This window comes from Rutilus rutilus (assembly GCF_951802725.1).
Source record: "Rutilus rutilus genome assembly, chromosome: 1".
NCBI lineage: Eukaryota > Metazoa > Chordata > Actinopteri > Cypriniformes > Leuciscidae > Rutilus > Rutilus rutilus.
In genome coordinates, this window is record NC_140209.1 from 34,002,350 (window position 1) to 34,028,042 (window position 25,693).

General features: G+C 37.5%; 1 protein-coding gene and 1 long non-coding RNA gene across 4 annotated transcripts in view; both read right to left on the bottom strand.

Moving 5' to 3' along the window:
• The window catches only part of LOC311289989, a 101,542-nt gene extending 76,168 nt beyond the window's left edge, over nt 1–25,374 (bottom strand). The window contains exons 1-2 of the long non-coding RNA XR_014627261.1: nt 25,249–25,374; nt 25,085–25,156 (exon numbers count right to left, since the gene is read on the bottom strand). This is a non-coding gene — a long non-coding RNA (uncharacterized lncRNA). The remainder of the gene's footprint in view (nt 1–25,084; nt 25,157–25,248) is intronic.
• Nucleotides 1,600–18,753, bottom strand: LOC311289796 (hemicentin-1-like). Of its 3 annotated transcripts, XM_084408041.1 has the most exons (17): nt 18,598–18,753; nt 17,874–18,146; nt 17,440–17,769; nt 10,891–11,133; nt 9,797–10,051; nt 9,363–9,692; nt 8,545–8,787; nt 7,452–7,706; nt 7,018–7,347; nt 6,200–6,442; nt 5,108–5,362; nt 4,674–5,003; nt 3,856–4,098; nt 2,765–3,019; nt 2,324–2,657; nt 1,893–2,122; nt 1,600–1,739 (listed from the first exon to the last, which is right to left on the bottom strand). In XM_084408041.1, the coding sequence occupies exons 1-17, from the start codon at nt 18,659–18,661 to the stop codon at nt 1,732–1,734; spliced, it is 4,221 nt and encodes a 1,406-aa protein (XP_084264167.1). In that variant the 5' UTR covers nt 18,662–18,753; the 3' UTR covers nt 1,600–1,731. The 3 variants fall into 3 exon arrangements, with proteins under 3 accessions (XP_084264167.1, XP_084264166.1, XP_084264168.1); XM_084408040.1 differs by lacking the exon at nt 1,600–1,739 and having other exon boundaries at nt 1,752–2,122; XM_084408042.1 differs by lacking the exon at nt 1,600–1,739 and having other exon boundaries at nt 1,879–2,122; nt 2,328–2,657.
• Nucleotides 25,375–25,693: the final 319 nt, after the last annotated feature.

The window sequence follows — 25,693 nt, forward strand, 5'->3', positions numbered from 1 at the left end:
GTACAGAAGAAATTTTAAAGATGACCTGAGCAATGAATGATTAATACTCAGTACTTTTAATTGAGGCATTACAAGATGACAAACAATCAAATATACTAGAATACAGCTGTTATAAACAATAATGTCAAAAACATTACATTTTATAATTTACTTGATGTCATGTACTGTACATCAGTGGTTCTCAGTTGTTGTTTTTTCCATTTCCAGATCCAGATTTTACACTAGACATTGTGATGGATTTTAATTAATCAACTATAATTAATCAACTAACATTTGTTTTTCTTGCAGGAACAACATTCATATGCTTTTAATGTGTCCAAACTCTTTGGGGAAAACTTGTGACTTTTGACTGTATGTGTATAAATACAGAAAGGGGAAATGAAACTAGACAGTCTGTTAGAATCTTGTGATTAAAAAATGAAGTCATCACAAGATCAGAGTTTGCTTTACCTAGTAACAGAGGGGTTTGCATATGAAGAACCAATCAAATAGTGGGGAAATTATGTAATGCAGCCTGACATTTATGCCATACCTCTCTACAATAAAAACTGTTGTATATGTATTTTACGGTAGGATTCTCAATGGGATTTGTCTGAGATCCTCCGGCCTTGCTTCTTGGGAGAGATTTCTCTGAGAACTGCTCGAGAAACTCTCCCAGCCGTGATTAAAGCATTTAAAGGACAATTGCTAGTTTGTCTGTCATTTATGCTGCGCAGCAAGAAAACTAGTTAGTAAGGGAAAAATAAGTTAGACTAGGTGAGATATCCAAGTGGGGACGTCGCCAGGAGACGAGACCCAGGTACAGAGTTGGGTGTCCATTTGGAGACACCCCAGATAGTTAGGTTTAGGGAAAAATCCATGACAACATCAACACATATAAAAGTAACATATTGTTTTTAATACAAATGACAGACTGACAGGAAAACAGTTCTAAACTTCACAGTGAACAGTTAAAGAACCTATGATATACATACATTTAAATCTAAAATCTTAATATTACTTTAAAAAAAGTTATTAAATGTTATGTGTCACATGTATTTTGACAGATAAATGGTATAAAAATGAAAACAAATGATATATTAACATACAAAACATTGGGTTAAGGCAATAATATTTACCATATGTTTTTATGTGGTGAGATTTCAAAGTGCTCATTTATTTTGTCCAATAATTTCAAAAACTAAATCTCAAAAAAATCCAAGAAAACATTAAAGAAAATTTACTTTTCAGTGACAGATGTTAAATTTCATGCTAACATTTAAAAAGGCAGGGATTTTATTTATGTATAAAATGGATGTGTAATAGCAGTTTCCCTGATCATGCATCAAGTCATTAAATACATACATTTACAAGTCAACAGCATTTTTAGTCCCATTTTGGAGAAAAAACAAAAAAACAATTCTGCAGCTATTTCTCTCTTATGTGACAATTATCAATGCAACCAGAAGCTGGGAGAAGATAAGAACATTCCAGAATGTGGGACGACTATGTAAAAGAAGAGCTGTGTGAATGATGGTACAAACAGAAACACACACACACAATGTTTTCAAAGCTCAATCCCTGTCTACAGTTACAGAAGAGAGAAGAGCAGAGCTGGAGCTGCTGAAGAAACACCGACCCGACATCCAGAAAGAGTTTTTGTCATATATCAGCACAAAGGACTCAAGTAAGTCATCAGATATTTCACAAATGTGCCCTCAGATTCCTTCCTCATTTTCAATGAAAGCAAAATTACTGAGCTAAATACATAAAAAGAAATTCAATGCAAAATGTCTTAATGAACATTTATAAATCCTATTCAAATATAAGCAAAAAATAATTACTGTACATTATACATTTTATCGAACAGACAGAGAATATGCAGTTCATTTTTCTTTTCATTTATAACCCACCTGTAGATTTGAGGATGAACACTTTGCATTCACTTCCCTGAGAGTTTTTGGCGATGCACGTGTAGGTTCCTGAGCTGAGCGTGGAGGACAGAAGCTCTGAGGAGCTGATCGTCTCTTTCAGATGTTCTGATTGCCATGAGTACGTAGGAGGCGGGTTTGCCTTCACTGTACAGTTTAGTGTCCCCTCTTTGGTTTTACTGATGGTCTCTGGTGAACTGGAGTGTTTTGGTCTGAGGAGGAAAGAGGAACATATTTTCACAACTGAAACATATTTATGTTAATTCATAATATACAATATTTATCAAATGATCTCAGTTAATAAACAAAACTCTGCATATGATGAAATATGACAGTTGCACATCCTTCATGCTAGAAGACCCTTCAGAAAGTATAAATTTCTTAGCAATTTCAAAGCTTAGCAATAAGTAAACCTACAGTAAACTTCAACATTGAGATGTTCTGATGGGGCTGTTGGAGGAGGTTGAGGTCCTTCTTCTCCCAGTTTCAGCTTTGCTTCACACCAGTACTGAGCTCCATCATCAGCTCTGTCTGGACGGATCAGGAGTTTAGATGTTTTACTGACTGGAGTCTTGATGGTGTCAGTGAAGATGGTTTGATCCACCAGAGTCTGTCCTTTGTACCAGTTGACAGTGAGACTCTGAACAGGAGCCACATTGAGAACGTCACACTGGAGCTCATACTGCTTTCCCTCCATCATTGGTCCGTTGTGATTCACAGTGATGATGGACACACTGTCTGGAGTCTCTGTGGAGGAAGATTTACTCACTGATATCTGCAGTCATGAATGTATAAGACATTTAAGACATTTCTGAGAATGAAAAGATAAAAATATCAATAACAGAGAAACTCACTGTAAATAGTCACTGGGAGAGTCACTGCACACTGTGTCTTATTATAGTTCATGAAGCAGGTTGGCTCTATGTCCCATTCTCTCAGTTCTGACACTCTCCATGTGGTCAGACTGTCTCTGGTCATGGGCACTGCTCCCTCACTGGCTTCCCATCCCATTCCTTTATGTGGGACAGAAGTGCTGCAGTCGGCTGAAACAGGGCCGCCAAACTTCACAACAACTCTCTGTGGGTTGAGCTGAACTGGACAGTCGCTGTCTATAGAATTGGATGTGATTGAAAACGAATTAATCTCTATCACAGATTAACAGCATAATTTATAATCAGTTTGGGCACTCACTCATCTATCTAGTGATAAAAAAACCTTTTCCTTAGCAAAGTGTGAGCAATAAAATAGTAATGCTTTAGGAGCCAATTACATTGAACACATTTAAAAACACAAGATGCAGGGCATTACGTGTCTTTTAACTATGTGGTGTTCCTCACACACTTATGAACCTCAGCGGTCAAAATCGACAAAATTTTGTTTTTTAATTAAACGGATGTACTACAATTTGTTTTAATAATACTTTTTTTTTAATTAAAACATGTATTTTTGAGGGGATTTCATTTTACTAGACAATATTCACCTGCACATTTATTCTTATATAAAATAATAGAAATATTAGAAATGTTCATATTATTTTCAATTAATACAGTGATTAAGTTAAAAACAGAGCAAATGTATTCAATATCCAATGCACTGAAGGCAGATTTCCGCCATCTGATGTGAGAACCAAAGAAAATCATATGTAATACCATCGTGCAACCAGATGCCTGTATAGCCCTATATATGTATCCGGTCTGTCCCTATTGCTTAAAAAAGTAGTTTCGGACCACTCTCAAAAATATATATTTAAGCGGACCATTCTCAAATACATATATATTTTTTTATATCAGACAAACACACAAAAAAATGTGTAAGCCTACGATAAAAAAAAAACAGTTCCTTTCTGTAGTATTACTGTCAGTATTTCTGAAGAAAACTGAAACAGCTGTTGGAAATTATCAATTAAATTAACTCACTTAGAATGGAAAATAATAGAAATAGTTACCTTGTATGGACACTTTTACACGTCTGGTGGTGCTGCCAACAGAATTTTTTGCAATGCAGAACAGATCCTCAGGTGTTGAATCTGTTATAGTAAGAGTTTCACTATAAGCTATAACAGTTGTGCTGAGACTCCAGCTGATTGTTGGTTTTGGGTTTCCCTCGGCTTCACAAACTATCCCCACTGGATATCCTCGAAACACAGACACTATGGAGGGCAGTTTGGTCTCATTGATGATCGGTTTAACTGCAAGAAGGAGAAAAAAACAGTTTTAGATGTTTTGTATCTGCACTGCATCTTAAATTTCTTATGTTAATCCATATTCATTTTAATCTTGTAACAAAACCAACAAAATTTAGAAATTTAACAAGAAAGAGTTACACACTGGCTGTGTCTGAAATCGCATAGTCTCTTCATGAGTAGGTACTTATTTTGATTAAGTATTTACTTCATGGCTGCCAAAAAAGTATTTTCTATAGTATGAATGTAATTTGGATGAGCTACATTTGCCATACTGTCATTATCACATGACCAGCGTCAGTTTTGTCACTTCACCGCCATTCACAAATCCTCTCCTGTGGCCTCATGGGATAGTAAAGTGTCTATCGTATGCACACTTTTTGTCTACTCTTTAGTGAGTACTGTGAATTCAGACATATACTTCTTGGGTCATATACTGTTTTCGCCAACTATATTGTAGGGAAGTGTGTGATTTCGGATACAGCCACAGTGTCACATGGTAAGTGCTACAACCTAAAGTCTGATTTGGACAATAGATGTTCTTAAAAGATTAATAATAGAAACTGACAGATCTTACTTACAATATACAGCAATGTTGAGATGTTCTGATGGGGCTGTTGGAGGAGGTTGAGGTCCTTCTTCTCCCAGTTTCAGCTTTGCTTCACACCAGTACTGAGCTCCATCATCAGCTCTGTCTGGACGGATCAGGAGTTTAGATGTTTTACTGACTGGAGTCTTGATGGTGTCAGTGAAGATGGTTTGATCCACCAGAGTCTGTCCTTTGTACCAGTTGACAGTGAGACTCTGAACAGGAGCCACATTGAGAACGTCACACTGGAGCTCATACTGGTTTCCCTCCATCATTGGTCCGTTGTGATTCACAGTGCTGATGGACACACTGTCTGGAGTCTCTGTGGAGGAAGATTTACACACTGATATCTGCAGTCATGAATGTACATGCATTAGATATTTCTGAGAATGAAAAGATAAAAGTATCAATAACAGAGAAACTCACTGTAAATAGTCACTGGGAGAGTCACTGTACACTGTGGCTTATTATAGTTCATGTAGCAGGTTGGCTCTATGCCCCATTCTCTCAGTTCTGACACTCTCCATGTGATCAGACTGGCTCTGGTCATGGGCACTGCTCCCTCACTGGCTTCCCATCCCATTCCTTTATGTGGGACAGAAGTGCTGCAGTCGGCTGAAACAGAACTGCCGAACTTCACAACAACTCTCTGTGGGTTGAGCTGAACTGGACAGTCGCTGTCTATAGAATTGGATGTGATTGAAAACTAATTAATCTCTATCACAGATTAACAGCATAATTTATAATCAGTTTGGGCACTCACTCATCTATCTAGTGATAAAAAAACCTTTTCCTTAGCAAAGTGTGAGCAATAAAATAGTAATGCTTTAGGAGCCAATTATATTGAACACATTTAAAAACACAAGATGCAGGGCATTACGTGTCTTTTAACTATGTGGTGTTCCTCACACACTTATGATCCTCAGCGGTCAAAATCGACAAAATTTTGTTTTTTAATTAAACGGATGTACTACAATTTGTTTCAATAATACTTTTTTTTTAATTAAAACATGTATTTTTGAGGGGATTTCATTTTACTAGACAATATTCACCTGCACATGTATTCCTATATAAAATAATAGAAATATTATAAATGTTCATATTATTTTCAATTAATACAGTGATTAAGTTAAAAACAGAGCAAATGTATTCAATATCCAATGCACTGAAGGCAGATTTCCGCCATCTGATGTGAGAACCAAAGAAAATCATATGTAATACCATCGTGCAACCAGATGCCTGTATAGCCCTATATATGTATCCGGTCTGTCCCTATTGCTTAAAAAAGTAGTTTCGGACCACTCTCAAAAATATATATTTAAGCGGACCATTCTCAAATAAATATATATTCTTTTATATCAGACAAACACACAAAAAAATGTGTAAGCCTACAATAATAATAAAAAAAGTTCCTTTCTGTAGTATTACTGTCAGTATTTCTGAAGAAAACTGAAACAGCTGTTGGAAATTATCAATTAAATTACCTCACTTAGAATGGAAAATAATAGAAATAGTTACCTTGTATGGACACTTTTACACGTCTGGTGGTGCTGCCAACAGAATTGTTTGCAATGCAGAGCAGATCCTCAGGTGTTGAATCTGTTATAGTAAGAGTTTCACTATAAACTATATCAGTTGTGCTGAGACTCCAGCTGATTGTTGGTTTTGGGTTTCCCTCGGCTTCACAAACTATCCCCACTGGATATCCTCGAAACACAGACACTATGGAGGGCAGTTTGGTCTCATTGATGATCGGTTTAACTGCAAGAAGGAGAAAAAAACAGTTTTAGATGTTTTGTATCTGCACTGCATCTTAAATTTCTTATGTTAATCCATATTCATTTTAATCTTGTAACAAAACCAACAAAATTTAGAAATTTAACAAGAAAGAGTTACACACTGGCTGTGTCTGAAATCGCATAGTCTCTTCATGAGTAGGTACTTATTTTGATTAAGTATTTACTTCATGGCTGCCAAAAAAGTATTTTCTATAGTATGAATGTAATTTGGATGAGCTACATTTGCCATACTGTCATTATCACATGACCAGCGTCAGTTTTGTCACTTCACCGCCATTCACAAATCCTCTCCTGTGGCCTCATGGGATAGTAAAGTGTCTATCGTATGCACACTTTTTGTCTACTCTTTAGTGAGTACTGTGAATTCAGACATATACTTCTTGGGTCATATACTGTTTTCGCCAACTATATTGTAGGGAAGTGTGCGATTTCGGATACAGCCACAGTGTCACATGGTAAGTGCTACAACCTAAAGTCTGATTTGGACAATAGATGTTCTTAAAAGATTAATAATAGAAACTGACAGATCTTACTTACAATATACAGCAATGTTGAGATGTTCTGATGGGGCTGTTGGAGGAGGTTGAGGTCCTTCTTCTCCCAGTTTCAGCTTTGCTTCACACCAGTACTGAGCTCCATCATCAGCTCTGTCTGGACGGATCAGGAGTTTAGATGTTTTACTGACTGGAGTCTTGATGGTGTCAGTGAAGATGGTTTGATCCACCAGAGTCTGTCCTTTGTACCAGTTGACAGTGAGACTCTGAACAGGAGCCACATTGAGAACGTCACACTGGAGCTCATACTGGTTTCCCTCCATCATTGGTCCGTTGTGATTCACAGTGCTGATGGACACACTGTCTGGAGTCTCTGTGGAGGAAGATTTACACACTGATATCTGCAGTCATGAATGTAAATGCATTAGATATTTCTGAGAATGAAAAGATAAAAATATCAATAACAGAGAAACTCACTGTAAATAGTCACTGGGAGAGTCACTGTACACTGTGGCTTATTATAGTTTATGAAGCAGGATGGCTCTATGTCCCATTCTCTCAGTTCTGACACTCTCCATGTGATCAGACTGGCTCTGGTCATGGGCACTGCTCCCTCACTGGCTTCCCATCCCATTCCTTTATGTGGGACAGAAGTGCTGCAGTCGACTGAAACAGGGCCGCCAAACTTCACAACAACTCTCTGTGGGTTGAGCTGAACTGGACAGTCGCTGTCTATAGAATTGGATGTGATTGAAAACTAATTAATCTCTATCACAGAATAACAGCATAATTTATAATCAGTTTGGGCACTCACTCATCTATCTAGTGATAAAAAAAAACTTTTCCTTAGCAAAGTGTGAGCAATAAAATATGCTTTAGGAGCCAATTACATTGTACACATTTAAAAACACAAGATGCAGGGCATTACGTGTCTTTTAACTATGTGGTGTTCCTCACACACTTATGATCCTCAGCGGTCAAAATCGATTTTTTTTGTTTTTTAATTAAACGGATGTACTACAGTTTGTTTCAATAATATATATTTTTTTAATTAAAAAAATTATTTTTGAGGGGATTTCATTTTACTAGACAATATTCACCTGCACATGTATTCCTATATAAAATAATAGAAATATTAGAAATAAATTTTCATATTATTTTCAATTAATACAGTGATTAAGTTAAAAACAGAGCAAATGTATTCAATATCCAATGCACTGAAGGCAGATTTCCGCCATCTGATGTGAGAACCAAAGAAAATCATATGTAATACCATCGTGCAACCAGATGCCTGTATAGCCCTATATATGTATCCGGTCTGTCCCTATTGCTTAAAAAAGTAGTTTCGGACCACTCTCAAAAATATATATTTAAGCGGACCATTCTCAAATACATATATATTTTTTTATATCAGACAAACACACAAAAAAAATGTGTAAGCCTACGATAAAAAAAAAACAGTTCCTTTCTGTAGTATTACTGTCAGTATTTCTGAAGAAAACTGAAACAGCTGTTGGAAATTATCAATTAAATTAACTCACTTAGAATGGAAAATAATAGAAATAGTTACCTTGTATGGACACTTTTACACGTCTGGTGGTGCTGCCAACAGAATTTTTTGCAATGCAGAACAGATCCTCAGGTGTTGAATCTGTTATAGTAAGAGTTTCACTATAAACTATATCAGTTGTGCTGAGACTCCAGCTGATTGTTGGTTTTGGGTTTCCCTCGGCTTCACAAACTATCACCACTGGATATCCTCGAAACACAGACACTATGGAGGGCAGTTTGGTCTCACTGATGATCGGTTTAACTGCAAGAAGGAGAAAAAAACAGTTTTAGATGTTTTGTATCTGCACTGCATCTTAAATTTCTTATGTTAATCCATATTCATTTTAATCTTGTAACAAAACCAACAAAATTTAGAAATTTAACAAGAAAGAGTTACACACTGGCTGTGTCTGAAATCGCATAGTCTCTTCATGAGTAGGTACTTATTTTGATTAAGTATTTACTTCATGGCTGCCAAAAAAGTATTTTCTATAGTATGAATGTAATTTGGATGAGCTACATTTGCCATACTGTCATTATCACATGACCAGCGTCAGTTTTGTCACTTCACCGCCATTCACAAATCCTCTCCTGTGGCCTCATGGGATAGTAAAGTGTCTATCGTATGCACACTTTTTGTCTACTCTTTAGTGAGTACTGTGAATTCAGACATATACTTCTTGGGTCATATACTGTTTTCGCCAACTATATTGTAGGGAAGTGTGCGATTTCGGATACAGCCACAGTGTCACATGGTAAGTGCTACAACCTAAAGTCTGATTTGGACAACAGATGTTCTTAAAAGATTAATAATAGAAACTGACAGATCTTACTTACAATATACAGCAATGTTGAGATGTTCTGATGGGGCTGTTGGAGGAGGTTGAGGTCCTTCTTCTCCCAGTTCCAGCTTTGCTTCACACCAGTACTGAGCTCCATCATCAGCTCTGTCTGGACGGATCAGGAGTTTAGATGTTTTACTGACTGGAGTCTTGATGGTGTCAGTGAAGATGGTTTGATCCACCAGAGTCTGTCCTTTGTACCAGTTGACAGTGAGACTCTGAACAGGAGCCACATTGAGAACGTCACACTGGAGCTCATACTGGTTTCCCTCCATCATTGGTCCGTTGTGATTCACAGTGCTGATGGACACACTGTCTGGAGTCTCTGTGGAGGAAGATTTACACACTGATATCTGCAGTCATGAATGTAAATGCATTAGATATTTCTGAGAATGAAAAGATAAAAATATCAATAACAGAGAAACTCACTGTAAATAGTCACTGGGAGAGTCACTGTACACTGTGGCTTATTATAGTTTATGAAGCAGGATGGCTCTATGTCCCATTCTCTCAGTTCTGACACTCTCCATGTGATCAGACTGGCTCTGGTCATGGGCACTGCTCCCTCACTGGCTTCCCATCCCATTCCTTTATGTGGGACAGAAGTGCTGCAGTCGACTGAAACAGGGCCGCCAAACTTCACAACAACTCTCTGTGGGTTGAGCTGAACTGGACAGTCGCTGTCTATAGAATTGGATGTGATTGAAAACTAATTAATCTCTATCACAGAATAACAGCATAATTTATAATCAGTTTGGGCACTCACTCATCTATCTAGTGATAAAAAAAAAAACTTTTCCTTAGCAAAGTGTGAGCAATAAAATATGCTTTAGGAGCCAATTACATTGTATACATTTAAAAACACAAGATGCAGGGCATTACGTGTCTTTTAACTATGTGGTGTTCCTCACACACTTATGATCCTCAGCGGTCAAAATCGATTTTTTTTGTTTTTTAATTAAACGGATGTACTACAATTTGTTTCAATAATATATATTTTTTTAATTAAAAAAATTATTTTTGAGGGGATTTCATTTTACTAGACAATATTCACCTGCACATGTATTCCTATATAAAATAATAGAAATATTAGAAATAAATTTTCATATTATTTTCAATTAATACAGTGATTAAGTTAAAAACAGAGCAAATGTGTTCAATATCAAATGCACTGAAGGCAGATTTCCGCCATCTGATGTGAGAACCAAAGAAAATCATATGTAATACCATCGTGCAACCAGATGCTGGTATAGCCCTATATATGTATCCGGTCTGTCCCTATTGCTTAAAAAAGTAGTTTCGGACCACTCTCCAAAATATATATTTAAGCGGACCATTCTCAAATAAATATATATTTTTTTATATCAGACAAACACACAAAAAAATGTGTAAGCCTACGATAAAAAAAAAACAGTTCCTTTCTGTAGTATTACTGTCAGTATTTCTGAAGAAAACTGAAACAGCTGTTGGAAATTATCAATTAAATTAACTCACTTAGAATGGAAAATAATAGAAATAGTTACCTTGTATGGACACTTTTACACGTCTGGTGGTGCTGCCAACAGAATTTTTTGCAATGCAGAGCAGATCCTCAGGTGTTGAATCTGTTATAGTAAGAGTTTCACTATAAGCTATAACAGTTGTGCTGAGACTCCAGCTGATTGTTGGTTTTGGGGTTCCCTCGGCTTCACAAACTATCCCCACTGGATATCCTCGAAACACAGACACTATGGAGGGCAGTTTGGTCTCATTGATGATCGGTTTAACTGCAAGAAGGAGAAAAAAACAGTTTTAGCTGTTTTGTATCTGCACTGCATCTTAAATTTCTTATGTTAATCCATATTCATTTTAATCTTGTAACAAAACCAACAAAATTTAGAAATTTAACAAGAAAGAGTTACACACTGGCTGTGTCTGAAATCGCATAGTCTCTTCATGAGTAGGTACTTATTTTGATTAAGTATTTACTTCATGGCTGCCAAAAAAGTATTTTTTTTTTTTTTTTTTTTTTATAATTTTTTTATTGAAGGAAGAACAAAGTGATGTATCACATACATAAAGAGTTTAACAATACTCCTTGTTTTTACAATTTTTTCCCTTTCCCACAACCCACCCACTGAACAAAGAGAGAAAAAAAAAAAAGAAAAATGAAAAAAAAAAAATAAAATAAATAATGATAATAATAATAATACAATATATAAACGATGTAAAAAAAAAAAAAAAAAAAAAAAAAAAAAAACCATTTCAAAGTTCTAATATTATAAACAGTGAGAAAATAATTGACAATATTGTCAGCCAACTGTGTCGGATTACGTCATCCAACCCAATGTGCACAAGCCTTTTAATAATAATTAGTTTTAGTTTGGGGGGAGAGTTGCATCCTTTTCAAAAAAAGAAATCATTGGGGACCATACTGAATAAAAACGTTTGGTGGATCCTCTAAGAGAATATTTAATTTTCTCCAGTTTCAAAAACAGCATCACATCACTAAGCCAGAGTGAAACTAAGGGTGGTTTACTTGACTTCCAATCAAGTAATATTCTTCTACGAGCCAAAAGACATGCAAAAGCACATGCGTCCTGACACTTTTTGGACATGACCACATCTTGTTCAGGTACTCCAAAGACAGCCATCTCAAAACTAGGCCTGATATCCTTAACATATACCTCAGACAAAATTTTAAATATAGCTGTCCAGTAATCCAGCAGTCTGGGACAAGTCCAAAACATATGAGCAAGGTCTGCTTTAGCAGAGTGACAACGCTCACATGTATCAGCCACATTTGCGTATATCTTAGACAGCCTAACCTTGCTGTAATGAAGTCTGTGGAGGACTTTGAACTGGATTAAACCCAAGCGTGTACAGGAGGTTGTTCCATTCACTCTAGATAATGCATTATTCCAGGTTTCCTCTGAAATATCCACTGCCAAATCTTTTGTCCACTCTGCACGGATTTTATCTAGATTAATATTTTTTATTGACATTAAAATATTATATATATTAGAAATTATTCCCTTCAAATGTAAGGGAATGTTTAAAATTGCATCCAATTCTGTACTGGGAGGAATGGATGGATATGTGGGACAAAGATTTTGAATTAGATGACGAACCTGAAAATATCTAAACATGTGTGAACTTGGCAGATTATATTTTGAGGAGAGGTTGGAAAAAGAGGCGAAAAAATCATCAATGAAAAGATCACTAAATTTGACAAGACCTGTCTGCTGCCACTGACTGAAGATCGAGTCCAATTGAGCTGGAAGGAATAGGTGATTTTTGCATATAGGACTGGCTATGAGGAAGTCTTTAAAACCAAAACATTGTCTAAATTGAAACCAAATCTTGAGAGTATTTGCGACGACTGGGCATTGAGTATACATAGAAATACAAAGGGGCAATTTAGATAAAGCTAAAGCAGGAAGGGATGATGAGGTACAGGAGTTTGCCTCTGAGATACACCAGACATCTTTGGGGTTCTGAAGCCAATAAAGTAATTTCGAGATATTTGCGGCCCAATAATAGTACCTGAAATTAGGAAGCGCTAAACCACCTTGAGATTTCTGTCTCTGGAGAAATTCCTTCCTAATCCTAGGTGTTTTTCCACCCCAGATAAATGATGAAATAAGTCTGTCTAAATTCTGAAAAAAGGATTTTGTTAAAAATATTGGAATGCATTGAAACAAGTACAAGAATCTTGGTAAAATGTTCATTTTTACACAGTTAATTCTACCTGCAAGAGAGAGAAATAGCAAATTCCATTTTTTGAGGTCTAATTTTAACTTGTCAATTAGAGGGACAAAGTTCTCTTTGTAAAGGTTAGGGAAGCCCTGTGTGATGTTTATACCTAAATATCTAAAACCCGATGTAGACAACTGAAAAGGTATATTGGTATTCGAAATCTGGAGGCCCTTACTGTTTATGGGGAAGCAGACACTTTTCGAAAAGTTCAGTTTATAGCCTGAGAAAGTTCCAAATTGTTTCAAAATTTTAACTACCTGTGGAATACCTAAGATCGGATCTGAAAGATACAACAGCATATCATCGGCATATAAGGATACTCTATGTTCTATGCCCTTACAGATGATGCCAGTGAAATACTGTGAGTGTCTTAATGCTATAGATAGGGGCTCGATGGCTAAAGTAAAAAGTAAAGGGCTAAGAGGGCATCCTTGTCTTGTACCCCGTGATAGGGGAAAATACTTTGAACATACTCTATTTGTAATTACAGATGCTTTAGGGGAAAAATATAATAACTTAATCAATGAGAGAAGAGATGTATCAAAACCAAATCTTTCCAGCACAAAGAATAAATATTTCCACTCCACCCTGTCGAATGCTTTTTCAGCATCTAACGAGATGACTACTTGAGGAACAGGGTTTTGAGAAAGTTTAGACGAGTGTATTACCCCTAACAATCTCGGATATTACTAAAAGAGTGTCGACCTCTGACAAATCCTGTCTGGTCTTTTGAAATCAAATTCTCTATTACTGTATCTAATCGTAAAGCAAGGATTTTTGCCAAAATTTTTACATCTGAATTTAAGAGAGAGATTGGCCTATACGAGTTACATTCCAGGGGATCTTTTCCAGGTTTTAGTAAGAGTATAATGTTTGCTTCATTCAAGGTTTGTGGCAGGCTACCCTTTTCCAATGAGTCCTCAAACATATCAAGAAGAATAGGGGCTAATTTATCTGCAAATTTTTTGTAAAAGTCTATTGGATAACCATCAGGGCCAGGAGTTTTTTTGCTCTGCATTAATGTGATTGAGTTTAAAATCTCTTCAATTTGTATGGGCTTATCCAAATTAGTTTTCTGCACAGAATTGAGGGTGGGTATATCTATATTGTTTAAAAATTCAAAGATTTCAGAGTTAGATTCAGGGCTTTCAGAAGTATACAAATTTGAGAAGTAGTTCTTAAAAGTGTTATTAATTTCAATTGGATTAACTATTAAATCATTATTACTGTTCGAAATTTGAGGTATAAGTTGAGAGGCAGCTTTAGATTTTAACTGGTGGGCTAGAAGTCGACCTGCCTTTTCTCCATGTTCATAAATATAACCTTTAGAACGTGATAAATACCATTCAGTTTTATTTGTTGATAACAGATTGTATTGAACTTGAAGGTTTAACCTCTCTTTATAAAGTTCAGGTGACGGAGACGTAGAGTTGAGGCAGTCTACCCTTCTTATAGAATCAATTAGATCGTCCAGTTTTTGTTTACGTTTTTTATTGAGAGTTGCGGTATATGAAATTATTTCTCCCCTAATAACTACTTTAAGTGTCTCCCACAATGTAGATGCTGTAATAGATTCGGATCTGTTATGTAATAGGAAATCGTCTATAGCTGTTGATACAAATGTACAAAACGCAGGATCTGATAACAAGGCCGTGTTTAGTCTCCACAAAGGCCGTTCGTTATACCTCAAGTTGCAAATAAGGTCTAATTGCAAAGGAGCATGGTCTGATTCCACAATAGGTAGATATTCAATTTGTCCAACAGAAGGAAGGAGAGATTTATCAATAAAGAAATAATCAATTCTTGAATAGGAGTGATGAACATGTGAAAAATAGGAATATTCTTTGCTGTGTGGAAATTGAAATCGCCAAGGATCAACCGCCCCTACTTGCTCTATAAATGTAGATAAGGCTTGGGCCATCTTAGAACGGGATAAAGATTTGGGATTAGAGCGGTCAAGGGACGGATCCATTACGCAGTTTATGTCACCACCAAAAATCATAAGATGGGAGTTTAGGTCTGGCAATAAAGAGACTAGCTTATTAATAAAACTCACATCATCCCAGTTAGGCGCATATACATTAACTAATACGACAGGAACATTGTATAATATCCCAGAGACTATAACATATCTTCCCTGAGGATCTGCAATAGAAGCAGAGGCAGTAAATTGAATGCTTTTGTGTATCAAAATGGCAGTTCCCCTTGCCTTAGAGTTAAAGTTAGAGTGGAAAACTTGCCCCACCCATGATTTCCTAATTCTGAGATGATCAACAATGCGTAAGTGGGTTTCCTGTAAATATATTATTTCAGATTTTAATTTTTTTAAGTATGCAAAAATTCTGCCTCTTTTGATTGGGCTATTTAGGCCTTTGACATTCCAGCTAACAAATCTAACTTTCGACCCCCCATGAGATTTAGTTAAATCGGCCATATCAGACATGAACAAATATACATTTAGTCAAGAGTTCACTGATCAAAAATGCAAACAACAGCATAAATGTTTCCTCACTATTCAGTTTGTATAAAAACATAACATAAAACAAAACTTTCCCAAAACTTTTTAGATAAATGAAACTTAGAACCAAACTTCCCAACATTTTCCTAATGCTTGCTTCCCCAACTGAAACAAGCCGCAGAAACCTATATAACTTGCATGGCTCCCGATTATCCAGTCTTTACCTCTCGATCTTCTTGAGAGACTCCAAACCACAATATTGACGTTGAATACAGCATAGCGTCAATATTACGCAATGTACTGAATGAGCTTTGAGAAAATAAACAAAAACAAACATGCCGTCTTTTCTTGAAGTTTTAGATAAATTTGCGATGGAAGAATAGGCGGAGAAAGTCACCTTATTACTTGAAGTATATTGTCTGTGCCATTTAAGCTCATAGACAACATATTACGGCCAGAGTCGTATTTAGTCTTGTACAAGGACGCGTTGTTTGTAAAAAGCCTCGGCCGCCTCAGGTGAATCAAAAGTGTGAGTTTCCTCTCCGAATTTCACACGGAGACGTGCAGGGTGCAGAAGTTGAAACTTTATGCCTTTTTGATAGAGGGATTGTTTGACTTCTTTGAATCCGGCGCGTTTTTTCGCTAAAGCTGCACTCGTATCCGGGTATAGCCGCAGTGACACTCCGTTGAATTTAGTATCATGTCTTCTGGCCCAGTGAAGTGCTTTTTCCTTTTCCTGAAATCGGTGGAAGCAGACAATGAATGGTCTTGGAGATTGCCCTGCTCCAGGTTTGGGGCGAAGCGCGCGATGCGCTCGCTCAAGTTCAGGAGGTTTGTCAAACACGCTCTCCATGGCATCTTTAAGCAGCCCAGATATAAATCCAATGGGGTCTTTTCCGTCCTCAGCGCCTTCCGGAAGGTTGATAATACGCAGGTTAGCCCTTCTGGATCTGTTCTCAAGATCGTCAATTTGGTCAAGAAGAGATGAATTCTGTGTCTTCAAGGATTTAATCGTCGCTTCCGCGGCGGCTAGCCTTTCAAAGTTTTCACCGGCCAGTACTTCGGTAGACGTAAGTCGGTGCTGAAACGAGCCGACTGTCTCGCGTAGCGTCTCGAGGGAGGCCTGTAACGGCTTGATTGAATCTTGAATTAAACTTGCCATGTCCTCTTTTAAACTGGCCCGCTGTTTTGACAGTTCGGAGACTAGTTGACTCATTGTCAAGTTATCCGTATTGTCTTTTACAGGTATATCCTTGTTGCTAGTAGTTGTGTCGTTAGCCGCCATTACTGCTAGCTTACTCGCTAGGGTTGCACCTGACCGTGTTGCTGGTGCGGTACTTTGCTTCTGTTTAGAGTTGCTCATTTCGCTTTCTGGGCTAGGTGTAATACTTATGTTATGTTGCAAAGCAATTAGATTAGAAAAAGAAGACGCATAAATATGTTTTAAAGGAGTGTGGTTAGGAGGTCCTCGCCTCTGCTGCCCTCTCTTACATCGCCAAACCGGAAGTCTCCCAAAAAAGTATTTTCTATAGTATGAATGTAATTTGGATGAGCTACATTTGCCATACTGTCATTATCACATGACCAGCGTCAGTTTTGTCACTTCACCGCCATTCACAAATCCTCTCCTGTGGCCTCATGGGATAGTAAAGTGTCTATCGTATGCACACTTTTTGTCTACTCTTTAGTGAGTACTGTGAATTCAGACATATACTTCTTGGGTCATATACTGTTTTCGCCAACTATATTGTATAGGGAAGTGTGCGATTTCGGATACAGCCACAGTGTCACATGGTAAGTGCTACAACCTAAAGTCTGATTTGGACAACAGATGTTCTTAAAAGATTAATAATAGAAACTGACAGATCTTACTTACAATATACAGCAATGTTGAGATGTTCTGATGGGGCTGTTGGAGGAGGTTGAGGTCCTTCTTCTCCCAGTTTCAGCTTTGCTTCACACCAGTACTGAGCTCCATCATCAGCTCTGTCTGGACGGATCAGGAGTTTAGATGTTTTACTGACTGGAGTCTTGATGGTGTCAGTGAAGATGGTTTGGTTCACCAGAGTCGGCCCTTTGTACCAGTTGACAGTGAGACTCTGTACAGGAGCCACATTGAGAACGTCACACTGGAGCTCATACTGGTTTCCCTCCATCATTGGTCCGTTGTGATTCACAGTGCTGATGGACACACTGTCTGGAGTCTCTGTGGAGGAAGATTTACACAATGATATCTGCAGTCATGAATGTACATGCATTAGATATTTCTGAGAATGAAAAGATAAAAGTATCAATAACAGAGAAACTCACTGTAAATAGTCACTGGGAGAGTCACTGTACACTGTCTCTTATAGTTTATGTAGCAGACTGGCTCTATGTCCCATTCTCTCAGTTCTGGCACTCTCCATGTGATCAGACTGTCTCTGGTCATGGGCACTGCTCCCTCACTGGCTTCCCATCCCATCCCTTTAATATGCAGGAGTGGGACAGAAGTGCTGCAGTCGACTGAGACAGAACCGCCGTACTTCACAATAACTCTCTGTGGGTTGAGCTGAACAGGACATTCATCATCAGCATGTGAACCTGTTAAACACATTGAGAAGGATGTGATTTAAAACTGGTGAAGATCCAGCACAGAATAGCATCACTAAAGTATTGGATTACAAGCAGACACAGAAATAACTTTCTAAGAGTCATTAAAACCTGCAAACTGAACACTGGTCCATGATAGGCCTCTAGAGTTTTGTATTTTATAGAGTTGGGACCATGGCATCTTAATAGCTAGTCAAAAATGTAATGGGTTTCTGTAAAAGCCCATATATTGTCATATGCAACAAAAAAGCTTCACTAATACAGAAAGACAACTTTTGGCAGGGTTAGTACAAACTCAAACATGTTAACTGAACATAAATTATTTTAACACTCCCTATTCTGGTCTTAAGACCGAGACAAAGTCATGATCATTTAAAACATATTTAATCTCATTCCAGACGCATCGGAAGAATAAAAGACAGAATTAAGTCAACATACAAACCTGTGAAACTCAAAACCTGTGAAACTGCCAAGAGATAAAAAAGTCCAAAGAAATGTTGAAGCATATTGAAAAACAATTGATCAGAAAATACTGTAAATAAGACCCAACTTTATCACTGTAACTCAGAGTGTAAGCCTGTGACTGAAGACCTCAAGCATGGCAATACTGATAATAAAGAAGAACTAACCCCACCCAAAAAATATTCTGAGTAAGTTAACGGATGACTGCAAGACAGAAGCAGAAATGAAACTAAATGAATACTTGTAAATAACTTGAATAATGTTGTTTCCCCTAACAACACACCACACCCGTGCACACCAGAACATCTGTAGATGAGAGTGATGTTGTTTGGCACATGAATTCCTTCTTTGGTTCATAATTTTCTTTCAAAGAAATGTAACATTATACAAAAACAACCAAAATATAAAAATTGGCCTAAAAAAGACAGCAATCTCAGACAGCAGATGCAGTGAGTTTGCTTCATTCTTCTCTGAGGAAATCAATAATATCAGAAAGGCGATCAGCATATCCTCATGTGGCACTGAGGTAAGACAGATCAGACCACATCCTCAGAATGTTACCATGTCTGATTTAGAAGATAATATAATAAAAAATATCTTATTTAGAAGATAATAAAATTATGGAAGAAACAGTACAGCACCTTAAAACATCAACCTGCGCCCTTGACACTCCCCACCTCCTTTTTCAAAAGTGTGTTAAACTGTTCAGAAGCAGATCTCCTAGAGGTGGTAATATCCTCACTTCTCTCTGGGAGTTTTCCAAATTCCCTTAAAACTGCAGCTGTCAAGCCCCTCATGAAAAAGAGCAATCTGGATAAGACCATATTAAGCACCTATAGACCAATCTCAAATCTTTCTTTCATAGGCAAGATCATTAATCAGCAGAACCAGAAAATATGAACATATCACACCAGTCCTCAGGTCTTTACCCTGGCTCCCAGTTACATTTAGGATTGATTTTAAAGTATTATTACTGGTATATAATCATTCAATGGCCTAGGACCTCAATACGTTGCAGATATGCTCACTGAATATAAACCCAATATCACTCAGATCATTAGGATTACATAAACTAAAAACACCAAGGGTATTTCACTCTTGGTGAGTCCGCTTTTAGCCATTATGCCAGCCGCAGCTGGAACCAGCTTCCAGACGAGATCAGATGTGCTCCTACAATAGTTCAAATCCAGACTCAAAACACTTCTATTTACTGTTTCCACTGCGCGTCCAACTGATTACACTGTATTTTATCTCTGCATTCTCCTTTTGATAAACTGAACTCAAATGACACTGTTTTGTGAGGGGTAGCCTATTTTAGTGTCAGAGCATATTAGATTGGGTTTGCATAAACCCTCATTGTGTTGCCTTTCAGTTAAAAGATTTTGTTATGGGTGTGCTTGTTCATTTGTCTCAAAGTATCATAAGATTTGTTTGTCAGCGGTGCATTTAGCTATTTATTTGTGCAGTCAAAAATTTTAATCATCACCAAATCAGGCATACAATAAGACATCAAAAGATGTTTAAAATTATTTATATATATAAAAAAAAAAATTCTAGAAATAACCCGACTGTTGGGTTAAATAGCCTACGGTTTCTGCAGCGACTGTTCAAATTTTAACGGTCCAGTAACAGACAGTCAACGCAGGAGCTGCTGCTGCATCCTGATTATGAAAGGTAAGTCATATCGTTTTTATGTATATATAACATTAAGTATTGTGTACTGAGACGTTGAATATAATTATTCTAAATTTGAATTTTATATTTTTTAAAAACGAAGTTCCCTTTAGACCGTTTTAATGATCTCCGGGAAGTGAGATCGATTGGAAATTAATCCTAGCTATCGCCGTTAGGTCGCTAGCAGTAATAAAGTAATTAATTATAACATTATACTAGCGAAACCGTTTACTACCAGTTACCTAGCTACTACAATAAACTAAGTAGGCCTTAGCCCCGTTCACACTGCCAGCGATTTTGTCGCTGCATGTCGCTAGTCTATGTACAGTGAAGTCGCTTGTGGGCGTTCCTAGTGTTGTCGCTCTAATGTTATTGGTAAACTGCACGTCTGAGCATATACCATCACAATTGTTATATAAAACTGAGATATAATTCTAATTTGACTAGGAATTGGTCTTAAAAGATTTAAAAGCAATATTATGTTGTTGGGAGAGTGTTGTTATATTAACCACAGCAGTGCAGTGCATTAAATATTTAACTACATTAACGATCGATCAATCAACAAATTAAACTCACTCATACTGTCAATAGTTACTAAAACGTTATTCGAATTTGACAAATAATCCATTTCTTGTCCCTTATAATCCACATAATGCAGGGGAAACTGTAAAATGAACTGTCTGCAGCAGTGCTAAACTTGCATCATAAAATGACAACACTCGAACTAAATGTGTGAATTAAACTCACTGAGAATGTCGACAGTTTCTTTTCCATGCATCATTTTATTATATCCATACAGTCAAATCATATAAAACAGTGAAATCGCCCTCGAACTCTTCTTGCCTGCACTCGAGACGGTGACGTGAGCTGAACTCCACTGAAAGTCTTCTTTCCTATTGGTTGTCGCTCGCGAAAATCGCTTCTCATTTGCATAAAGTTGAAATTTCTGAACTTTTGTCGCGCGTCTCGTGTCGCTTGACACGCCCACATTCTGTCGCCAACGGTCACTGTCGCTCGTGTCGCCGGATGTCGCCAGCGCTGCATTGAAATGAATGGGATCATGTCGCTTTGTCGCTGCGTGTCGCTGGCGGTGTGAACGCGGGGCTTTACGGTGCGTTTCCACTACAGCGGCAAAAGTCCGCTCAGTGCCGCTGGCAACGCTGTAACGTCTCCGCTTTGGGGTGTGTCTGTTCCGAGTGTGTTTAATATAAGTTTTTTCAACACACGGACAGTAATCATGATCAGCGATGCACGCGATTACATTTAGAAATAGACAAGCTTTGTTTCCAAATGCCCCAAGCAAAGATCCTTTCAATTTTATAAACTTTTATAAACCCAGCCAATATAATCACAATGAACACATCCAAAATAAAATCTTTAACATATATATAACAACTGCAAAGCGTCTAATTTGTAAACAAAATGATTTACGCACTAAATCCAGCATAAAATCCGGCACAATTTGCATATTTTTAAACTCTCAAAACAGACGTCACATCCCGAACCTCACAGCAATTGGCTGCCGACCGCGTTTTTCGCTTGATATTTGCATAAAGTCGAGAACTGCCCAACCTTTTGACGCTCTCGGTCGCTCTAAACGCTTTCTCCGGTCCGCTGTCAATCCCAAAATGCACTGCGCGAGCGTGAAGCTCGACTTCCATAGGAATGAATTGAAAACGCTCGCTCCGCTCCGCTCGCAACGCGCCAGTGGAAACGCACCGTTAGTCTGAAATCACCATCTAGCATACGCCTTTTTTACGGTATTCGTGATAGCAAATGTCTTAAAGGGACTTTAGTGATGGTCTATCACAGTTGAAGCAGTGCTCCAGACTAGTAACGTAACAGTTACTATGCGGAACGAAAGAGCTCTTCTCATTTTGAACCGTAGTGCACGGACCATTTAGCTGCTATCAGCTCGGCCCAGCGGCGCGAGCTCAGACATCGGCCACACGACACCACAACAGCGCTGTGTCAGGTGCAGTGAGATGCGTTTGAATTCGCGGAAATCTCCGAGATGAAAGAAAGATGAAAAAGTGCAGATATTCCCAACAACATTGAAATGGGAAACATTGTGCAACAAATAAACGATTAGTTCATGATTAGTTAAAGAAAGTTGATGTTTTCCAATACACAGATTACCTTGATTTACTGTAGTAACAAGTTTTTAAGGACTAGTTTACTTTTCTGAAAATATTTATTTTTTCTGCTTCATTCTAACACAGAAAGGAGTAAATGAAAGTATTATGCTGCTGGATGACAATGGTTCTCAACTCTGGTCCTGGACAGTCAGTCTACAATAGTACACATTTTGGATGTCTTCCTTATCTGGCTCCGGTCTTGGAGTCCCTCTACTAACAAGCTGGTAAGCTGAATAATGATTAGAGATACCAAATGTGCAGTGCTGGGGCTACTACAGATCCAGGTACAGTTAATTACTTATGTTTTTTTTTTTTTTTTTTTTTAGCTGTCTTCCGTAATTTCAATAGCTACAGTATTTTTTATTTCAATATAGTCTGAGCTGTTTGATGACTGACAATGATTGAGTGGCAAAAGAAAGCAAGATGTCCTCACAGCCAAGTCGATGAGTTCATGAGACACACACCACCTCAACAAACTGCAGTGCGTGGAATTGATCCTCTGGAACAAAAACTATCGAAGAAATCATTAGAGAATATCCCAGACTTCACAGTTTTCTTGGAATGGTGAGTTAAATATGTATGCGCGTGACGTAGTAGTGGGAAGTGCGGATCATTTTACTAACTCGGATTTTTGAATCTCGTTCATAAAAATGAATAAATATTTTTTCAAGTAATTTAGTTAATTTCAGCAGAATGTATTTAAAGGGATACTCCACTTTTTTCGGAAATATGCTCATTTTACAACTCCCCCAGAGTTAAACAGATGAGTTTTACCGTTTTAGAATCCATTCAGCCGAACTCCGGGTCTGACGGTACCACTTTTAGCATAGCTTAGCATAGATCATTGATTCAGACGAGTCCAGTAGCATTTCTTTCAAAATGACCAAAGAGTTTCAATATTTTTCCTATTTAAAACTTGACTCTTCTGTAGTTAAACCGTGTACTAAAATCGACGGAAAATTAAAAGTTGCGATTTTCTAAGCCTATATGGCTAGGAACTACTCTCATTCCGGCGTAATAATCAAGGAACTGTGCGGCCGTACCATGGGTGCAGCAGGCGTAGTGATATGACGCAGCGCCTGAAAATAGGTCTAATCGACTAAGTCTAGTCAACAGACATTTACATCGATAGTCTGGCGTTATAATTGATTTGCTTTTGGTGTACTGTGGAGTGGGTAAAACTGTTTTTAATGACAGGCTAACGTGCACCGTTTACTCGCGCTAGCCTAGCATTGGCGAACTATCCAAAAGTAAGGACTGGATGAATTTTTTTGAAAACTGTCTCCACTGATGAATAACAACCAGGCTCACTTGAAAATGAGGTCCGATGTCGAAAATCCTGAACCACCCCTTTAAGTCGAATAAAACAGTGATCAACTTGAAGTGGGCGTAACCTGAAGGGGCGTAACTTGAAGTCTTGCAGGCTGCAGACAGATTCTATTGGAGAATTTCAGGAACCGAATATATTGGCTGCGTTCCAAACCGCATACTTCCCTACTATTTAGTATGGGAAAAAGAGTAGGCGAGCGAAAAAGTATGTACGAATCCAAAAGAGTAGGAGAGAATTACCTGGGTGACGTACTAATTATCGCGAGATTCGGACTTAAGTGCATTCGAATATGCCTACTTTCCTACTATATAGTAGGCGAAAACAGTAGGCTACGTGAAGGAAGCAGTAGGGGAGAGCCGGGACAGTTGAAACACTTTTCAGATAAACGTCGTTTTCTAAGATAAGGTTACAGATAGATTTTTTATTTTTTTGTGATTAACAACTCACATATGTGTTCTCTTAGTATCATGTGTTATTCGGTACAAATATATAATGATTTAAGTAAAATTTGACTTTGAACGGGAGTTGTTCTTTGTTTCAATCGTCCTGCCTGTGCGGGACGGTTGAAACACAGGGGTGGGACAGATGAAACATAACAGTTTAAACGGCAACTATTCATCTAATGCTTATTTTTGTGAACAATACCTGACAAGTAACTTATGTACATTGTTACAAACATATTTTGTAATTTATTTTTATTTAAAGGTTCATATTAACCATTTTTGTTCTGTCGCCCAACAAACAATAGGCGATAAGCCTATATGCGCATTTTGTAATCTTTCTAATAGGCTATTTTGACGAAGACAGACAAATCCGTTCACAATTAATTTTCTTACATTTCTTCCTTGAGTCATATTGAGTGTTTGCTAGTTGAATCACCTGTTATTATGAAGAAAACGAGGTCAACCAGAAGACGATAAATGAAATTTATTGAAGATTGAAGATTGGACAATTGATGATTATTACAGAGATAGCATGTGTTGGGTAATTGAAAATTAATTTGCATTAAAAGAAACACAAGTCTAGAAACAGTATATTAATCTATGAACAGTAGGCCTGGCATCTCGGAAACTGAATGAGTGGCCGCTTTCTGTCGGTTTCCTCACTCAAAATTCTCATTTACATTTCCTAGAAAAAAAAGCTTTGTAATTGTCGTACATATATAATATTATATAATATATAACAGACTTCCATTTATTTGACATCTTACCTCTTCTAGCTCCAAGATGTGAAAGCGATCGACTGTAAACACATTTGGATCAGTCACAAATCTTTGTCAAAGTTACTTATAGTACTTTTTTAAAAGCAAATCAAGTAAAGCATACCTGTGCGTGATGCATCACCTCCTGCCATGTCTGTCTTCAGGCAGTAAGAATCATGGTCATCATGAATTTTCACTGAAAAAGGTTGTATATGTAATATTTTAAATTTGCCATAAACATTTACTTCAAAAAGTGGACCATCTACTGTAATGTACTGCCTTACTCACCATTCAGGTTAATGTCACGCCGCAGGAATGGTTTGAGTTGGGACACATTGGTTTTCTGGCGGAGAATGTTGCCTGATTTGTCTGCAAGTATAGAAACCCCTTTTCCGGTAATGTCTTCGACTACAAAAGGGCCTGTCCAGTTCCCCTCTAAACGTCCACCTTTGCATCCCTCTTTTCTTTTGTTTGCTTTGAGTACCTCCTCTCCTTCGTGGATGTGAAATGATTTCAAATTTTGTACGCCGCCTTTTGCTTCCCCTGTGCTTTTTCAATGTGATCCCGCACCTTATGAAAATAATGTATAATAAACAGACTTAATAGAATACCTTAAATAATGTGAATTATTACTTAATTATAGTTCATAATACAGACAATTACCTTTGCCTGTACTGCTGTCACCTCTACTATCCGTGTGGGTATTACAATATTCGGATCCTCTGCTACAAAG

Excerpts from the sequence above, each read along its gene's own strand:
- LOC311289796 (XM_084408040.1), bottom strand. The coding sequence starts at position 18,661 with ATGCTTCAACATTTCTTTGGACTTTTTTATCTCTTGGCAGTTTCACAG. Across the intron at positions 7,348-7,451 it reads TCTCCCAGTGACTATTTACA|AGACTCCAGACAGTGTGTCC; the intron begins GTGAGTTTCTCT and ends CTTCCTCCACAG. Across the intron at positions 6,443-7,017 it reads TCTCAACATTGCTGTATATT|TTAAACCGATCATCAATGAG; the intron begins GTAAGTAAGATC and ends TCCTTCTTGCAG.